This window comes from Mus pahari, unplaced genomic scaffold, assembly GCF_900095145.1.
Source record: "Mus pahari unplaced genomic scaffold, PAHARI_EIJ_v1.1 scaffold_9155_1, whole genome shotgun sequence".
NCBI classification, from domain to species: Eukaryota; Metazoa; Chordata; class Mammalia; order Rodentia; family Muridae; genus Mus; species Mus pahari.
The window spans coordinates 22,376-30,183 of record NW_018393666.1 but is presented as its reverse complement, the minus strand read 5'-3'; the positions used below and the strand labels follow the sequence as shown (position 1 = coordinate 30,183).

The 7,808-nt window shown below is 35.7% G+C and overlaps 1 protein-coding gene across 1 annotated transcript in view; it reads left to right on the top strand.

Annotated features, from left to right (window-relative positions):
* Positions 1-1,321: 1,321 nt before the first annotated feature.
* LOC115063365 (cytochrome P450 3A14-like) overlaps positions 1,322-7,808 on the top strand; it is a gene marked incomplete at both ends in the record, with an annotated part of 27,963 nt that continues 21,476 nt past the window's right edge. Inside the window, 3 exons of the mRNA XM_029534754.1 lie at positions 1,322-1,435; positions 1,768-1,856; positions 2,463-2,611. Coding sequence (XP_029390614.1) covers positions 1,322-1,435; positions 1,768-1,856; positions 2,463-2,611 — 352 coding nt within the window. The remainder of the gene's footprint in view (positions 1,436-1,767; positions 1,857-2,462; positions 2,612-7,808) is intronic.

Genomic DNA, 7,808 nt, shown 5'->3' with positions numbered 1-7,808 from the left:
GCCTGAGTAAAGTACATGACAGAGAGGCACAGATTGCAAAGGAGCAGGAAGAGTATATCCCAGAGGGCTTCTCAAGTGGGTCTAGAGCAGGCAACATAGAATATAGAATTTAATAAGTAGTAGTTCGCTGGAATTCTCTGCGAGGCAGGAGGGTAAATCCTAGCAGAAGGGAAGCTAAGCAGCAGCCCAGCTATTATGCTGCATAAAAAAATATTGAAATATAAAAATAGTGTGTTTGTCCTTCATTTGGGAACACAAATCATTGAGGTGAGTAACAAAGCCCTCACTGGAATTTATTAATTAAATATTAATACTACACTGAGTGACCTACAATCCCAGGGGGACCTCTCCTCCACTTTGATAACACTTCTGAACTATACAGGTAAGATTCCCTTCCTCCATCCATATTCTCTGCTCTTTGAGACCTGTAAACCAAGCCAATCTCCTACCTGTCTATTCACTTTAAAAGTCAGTTTTCATCAGGAGAAAATCATATTGAAGTGAAGAATGTAATAGAAAATATTTATATAATATCAGTAGCTGTACTTTGAGGTATTTTACATATTTTACTTTATTCATCACATGTGTGTGATTGAGTATTTGTATGTGCATAGCATGTGTGCAGGTGGTCACAGAGACCAAAATAGGCATCAAAAACCAAGAACTGTAATCACTGGTAGCTGTGAACCTCCAAATAGGTCCTCTGCAAGAGGTGCAAGTATTCTTAACCAGTGACCCACTGATCCTGTCCCAGTTTGAGGCACTTTCATTGATAGACTTGCAAAAACTATGTCATCTTTTTTCTCTATTTCTGTGACTTCTTTTTATTAAACTTACTTTTTTATTAGATAATTTCTGTATTTACATTTCAAATGTTATCTCCTTTCCTAGTTTCCCTCATCCTGAAGAGGGTTGCTAACAATGTCCACCAGGGACTTCTGCAAGAAGAGCAAGTGTTTTTAACCACTGAGTCACTGGTCCAGTCCCAGTTTGAGGCACTTTTGTTGATGGACTTGCAAAAACTATGTCATCTTGAAGAGGGTTGCTAACAATATCCACCAGGAGCCTCTGCAAGAATAGCAAGTTTTCTTAACCACTGAGCCACTGGTCAAATCCCAGTTTGAGGCACTTTTGTTGAGAGACTTGCAAAAACTATGCCATCTAGAAGAGGGTTGTTAACATTGGTATTTGCATATATATATATATATATATATATATATATATATATATATATATATATATATATATATATATAAAATCAACTGTTATTGTAACCAGAATAATGAAAGGGGGCAAAAATCTATTTTTCTTGGTATTGTAGCCTCTTGGTCCAGGTAAAATTTTGTCACAGAGTGTCATAAGATGTGAGAATGAAGAATGGAAGAGAATTCGATCATTGTTGTCTCCAACCTTCACCAGTGGAAAACTGAAGGCGGTAAGAAAATAAAGGATATTTTGTTATATATGTGATCAATTCTACCTCAGGACAGGAAAAAGTAATATATTCTTTAAAGACATGTCCCTTTGTGCATTACATTGCTAAGAATGCTGTTTTTTTGGTTTGTTTTTTTTTTTTTTTTTTTTTTTTTTTTTTTTGCTTTGCTGGTGTTCTTATTGTTTTCCCTTTTTTAGTGTTTGTTTCATGAAAGGTTGGTCTTACACCTTTGTTAAAATGTGACTCTCTTCACAATTTCAAAAGTCTTGTTATTTGGTAAACTCACACATTGACATTTACCAACAAAAAAGTGTGTTGTATTTTCTACTTAGATGTTTCCCATCATCCAACACTATGGAGATGTGCTGGTGAAAAATATGAATCTGGAAATAGAGAAACACAAGCCCATTGCCATAAGAGAGTGAGTAGTGATGCATGTATTGGCTGCAGGCTCTGTCACTTCTGGAGACCTCCCATACTTTTCAAGTACCTAAAATTATTCCAACACAGAATAAGGAAAAAGTATGATTACCCTGCTGTGAACCATGTATTAAGAAACAAGTCCCAGATTTATTGGGAGAATCTCCCTCTTGTTTACATAAAACAAAATTACATTAACTGTTCTTGTCTCTTATTTTAGAAAACAAATTACATAATTTAGAAAGAAAGATGAAAAATTAGGTAAGCTACAGCTGTCAATATTGAGAAATGTGAGAGATGAATATATGAGGTTCATCAGAAACTTCAATTTGGCATAAGTATAATAGTCTATAACTTTGAACAATCTAAAATTCAAGTTTTACTGAGTGTCTTAGAAAAATACCAACAAAAACCAAACTCTTCTACCTTTATTTAATCAATCTGAAGAGGGATGACATTCTGGAATTGATGTGGATAGTAAAATCATGTTGAATTTTGAAGATATCACAGTAGTAAGCTCAGGCTGCACTAATCATACTGCACATCAATTGTCCTGTAGCTCAGGAGCTCTGTTGGTCACATATTAAACCCCTGTCTTTCTACTCAGCGTTTTTGGTGCCTACAGTTTGGATGTGATAATTCACACTTCATTTGGAGTGAAGGTGGATTCCCTCAACAACCCTCAGAATCCTTTTGTGAACAACATCAGGAAGCTTTTAATACTTAGCTTTTCCAATCCATTCATTTTCTCAATGGGTATGTAGTCTATTTTCCAACTATATTAAGATCTTAGTCTCACTGTAATTAGAATGCAAAGTACAATATTCTCATAATGTATTCAAGCACAATGAATTCTCCCCGCTTCTGACTCCCACCACTGTATGATCTGGTTCTATTATCCCCATTTGTACTCTCATATAACATGTCATTGCCCATCACTGCTGCATGCTCTGTTGTTTTGGGATAATTTTATTATATAACCATGTGATTTCTCTCTTTGAGCCATCACTGTCATGATTTATATCTACACATTTACATATATTAATCATTTCTCTATCTTTTGAATGAAATTTAAATTAATATCATCAATGTTCAATGTTTGTTAATTTTGTTCTGAATAGTATAATATTCTAAGAGTTAGTGTAGAAATCACTATTTTGTTGCAGATTTTATTCTGTGACATATATCTAGTATTTGTTTTATGAAATGAAGTTCACTATTGATGCATATACATTTAGAGTTGCAATGTTATAAGGATCATAATTCCCTTAAAGTGCACAAAGTGGTCTATATGCTTGTAATCAGTTTTGGTTTGATATCAGAAAAATACTGCATGCTCATTTCCTCTGCTGATATTTGAGGGTTGGGTATATTTCTTAGAGTCAGCAAAACAAATTATGATTGGTAATCCAATCTGCTAGTCTGTGTATTGTTTATTTGTTTGTTTGTAGACAGGCTCATTATCTTGGCTGCTCTGAACCTGGCTATGTAGACCAGATTGGAAGAAACACACAATGATCTGCCTGTCTGTGGCTCCTGGCTTCTGGGGTTAAAGGATGCATCACAACTTTCAGCCTTAGTCTGTGTCCTTTGCTAAAGTCATTGAAACCATTTATTTTCAGATTTCTTATTGAAAGGCATGCACTTGTTCTTATTTTACTGAATGGCACTTTCAGGCCTTGTTTTTGTCCTCTTTTTAAGCAACTGCCTTAGCAGTTTTTAAACTTTTTCCCCTCTCACTCTTGGCTGCATATACCTTTTTCTTCAGTCCAAATTGTTCTTTCTATTATGTAATACAAGCAGGCTTCATTGTGAGCAATTCTTTAGGCAATTCATCAGCCTGACAAAACATATATATTTTTTGCTTCTTCTTTGATTGTAATCAATACGTTTTTGATATATTAATATTTTCAACAGCACTTATATTTTAAACATGAAATATATCTTTCAAAGATTCCCTGGCTTTCTTGTTTACCACTGAAAATACAGGAGTCATGCTGATGGACTTCTCTTTATATTTGTGTTAGTCCCTCCTTTCTACCTTCCAGTACACTTTTTTATTTTGTGTATTCACTGCCTTACCTTTAATGTGAAATGGGTAGTTTTTTCTCTGTTCTCTGTGTTGTATTCTTTATCCATTGTATAATTGGACATTTCTTTCCTTCAGTTTGGGAACTTCTGTTTTGTAATTTTATTGAGAAAATGAAAGAATTTTCTCTCCATTTGACATAGAGTTTGTGTCATTTTTCTATGATGTAACTCATTGAGTTATTTTTCTCCTCAAAAGTTACATGTTCCATTGAACTGTTTAATAAATTTATCAATAATCATGACTGAATGGTCCTACAACTCTGATATGTATTCATGCTCTCAAATTTTGTCTTCTATATCCACTCTAGTTCTGAGACTTTCTGCTGAAATGTGTATTTAACTTGATGATCTTTTTCAGTCATCATTTTGCTTTGTTTTTCTTCTCTATATCTATTTAAAATTCCACTTTAATATTCTACTTTGACATCTTTATTTCTTTCAGCTTTTGGTATTCTTTTGGGATTAGTTCAGAAGATAGGCTTATGTTCCTTGAATTCTTTGAACATATTTATACTCAATTTAATTGCTTATCTTTTACTTACATTTTGGTTTTGGGGGCTACTGCAACATTGAAGGATAATTGATAAAGTATGCTGTAGAAATGAGAAATTCCCATCTGTGGTTACATCAATGAATACATTTTGTTATTTGTTTTTAATTCATGTCATTTTCTCCATTCATTTGGAGTTTTCCTCACTGTTCAAGAAAGCCTTGGATATAGTGCAGGTGTGGTGATGATTTCTTCTGCTGGGCATGAGTTCCTTGCTCCATGCTCTCAACCCATTGGGGATTCTTATTTAAGATAAACCGAAAAAAAGAGAGGTAAATTTGTGTACTTACATCGTGCAGAACAGTCCCATCTCTCAGAAAAGTTAGACTCAGAGATCCTATACACCAGGTCAATCTATGTTACTAAGAAAGAAGAAAGGATATAAAATTTTTTCCAAAAATAGAAATTACATAAGATATAGAAATTGAGAAATTGGCAGGATTTCCTACATTGGCCTTGGATGTGATATGAATGAAAAATAGCTCAAGAGGCTCTTAAATTCTTAAATTATCTTATTGCTCTATCTAGAACTTCAAGTACTATATTGAAGAGATATGAAGAGATTGGACAGACTTGCCTTTTCCCTGATATTTTGGAATTGCTTGAAATTTCTCTCCATGCAATTTGATGTTAGTCTTTGCCTTGCCGCATATTGTCTTTATTCTGTTTACGTAAGGGCCTTGAATCCCTGGTCTCTCCAACACTTTTAACATGACAGGTATTGGATTTTGTCAAAGGCATTTTTACCCTCTAGTGACATGATCATGTAGTTTTTCTCTCTCCATTTGTTTATATGATAGATTACATTAACAGGTTTTGTATATTGAACTACCTCTGAATTCCTGGAATGAAGCATATGTGACTATAGTGGATTCTTGTATTTGGCTTGTGAATATTTTATTAAGAATTTTTACATCATGTTCATAGAAAAATTTGGTCTGAGATTCTATTTATTTATTTGTTTGTTTGTTTATTTATTTAGATATCTTCTTCATTTACAATTCAAATGCTATCCTGGAAGTCTTCTATACACTCCCCCTACCCTGCTCCCCAACCCACCCACTTCCGCTTCCTGGCCCTGGCATTCCGCTGTACTGGGGCATATGATCTTCTCAAGACCAAGGNCCTCTCCTCCCATTGATGGCTGACTAGGCCATTCTCTGCTACATATGCAACTAGAGACACAGCTCAGGGGGTACTAGGTAGTTAATATTGTTTTTCCTCCTATAGAGTGGCAGACCCCTTTAGATTCTTGGGTGCTTTCCCTGGCTCCTTCATTAGGGACCCTGTGTTCCATCCAATAGAAGACAGTAAGGATCCACTTCTGTATTTGCCAGGCACAGGCATAGCCTCACAAGAGATGGCTATATCAGGGTCCTGTCAGCAAAAGCTTTCTGGCATATGCAATAGTGTCTGGGTTTGGTGGTTGTATATGAGATGGGTCCCCGGGTGGAGCAGTCTCTCGATGGTCCTTCCTTCTGCCTCAGCTCTGAACTCTGTCTCTGTAAGTCCTTCCATGGGTATTTTGTTCCCCATTCTAAGAAGGAATGAAGTATCCACACTTTGGTCTTCTTTCTTCTTGAGTTTCATGTGTTTTGAAAATTGTATCTTGGGTACTCTAAGTTTCTGGGCCAATATGCACTTATCAGTGAGTGTATATTATGTGTGTTCTTTTGTGATTGGGTTACCTCACTCAGGATGATATCCTCCAGATCCATCCATTTGCCTAAGAATTTCATATTCATTGTTTTTAATTGCTGAGTAGTACTCCATTGTGTAAATGTACCACATTTTCTGTATCCATTCCTCTGTTAAGGGACATCTGGGACCTTTCCAGATTCTGGATGTTATAAATAAGGCTGCTAGGAACATAGTAGAGCATGAGTCTGCTGTGGACCTGCCTCCGACGCCCCTCCTCAATCCATGAGAGAAATCAGGGTTCCAGACAGGTGGGCAAAGAGTTGGTGAGAAATGACAAATACAGCCACAAGGGAGTGTGCTGTATCTGAATGTAATTTGTCAAATCAAGCATCAAACTTTTTATACAGAAGAAAATAGGGAAGTTAGGTGACACATCGGCAAGATACAATGAGATGCCGGATTCTTAATGACTCTTACACAAAACAGAAGAATGCAAACACAAAGACTTGCAGGAACAGGGCAATAAAACAACTGAGACAAAGTCAGCTCTATCTAAGGTCAGCTATATTCTAAGAAGCCAAGTGTAAGGTCTTTAAACTTTTTTTTTCCAGTTGGGAGACTGTTAATGACTGCTTCTATTTCTTTAGCGGATATGGTTCTGTTTGGATCATTAACCTGATTCTTATTTAACATTGGTACCTGGTAACTGTCTAGAAATTTGTCAGTCGCATCCAGGCTTTCCAGTTTTGTTGAGTATAGCCTTTCGCAGTATGATCTGATGATATTTTGGATTTCCTTATGTTCTGTTGTTATGTCTTACTTTTTATTTCTGTTTTTGTTAATTAGGACACTGTTCATGTGCCCTCTAGTTAGTCTGGCTAAGTGTTTATCTATCTTGTTGATTTTCACAAAGAACCAGCTCTTAGTTTGGTTGATTCTTTGTATAGTTCTTTTTGTTTCCACTTGGTTGATTTCAGCCCTGAGTCTGATAATTTCCTGCCATCTACTCCTCTTGGGTGAATTTGCTTCCCTTTGTTCTAGAGCTTTTAGGTGTACAGTCAAACTGCTAGTGTATGCTCTCTCTAGTTCCTTTTGGAGGCACTCAGAGCTATGAGTTTTCTTCTTAGGAATGCTTTCATTGTGTCCCATAATTTTGGGTATGTTGTGGCTTCATCTTCATTAAACTCTAAAAAGTCTAGTTTCTTTTTTTATTCCTTTATTCACCAAGATATCATTGTCCAGAGTGTTGTTCGGCTTTCACATGCATGTTGGCTTTCTATTATTTATGTTGTCATTGAAGAGCCTTAGTCCGTGGTGATCTGATAGGAGGTATGTTCTTTTGTTTTAGAATAAAATGTTCTGTAGATATCTGTTAAATCCATTTGTTTCATAACTTCTGTTACTTTCACTGTGTCTCTGTTTAATTTCTCTTTCCAGGATCTGTCCAGTGATGAGAGTGGGGTGTTGAAGTCTCCCACTATTATTGTGTGAGGTGTAATGTGTGTTTGAGCTTTACTATAATTTCTTTAATGAATCTGGCTGCCCTTGTATTTGGAGCATAGATAATCAGAATTGAGAAGATTCATCTTGGAAGATTTTAACTTTTAAGAATATAAAGTGTCTCTCCTTGTCTTTTTTGAAAATTTTGTGTTGGAAGTCAATTCTATTCGA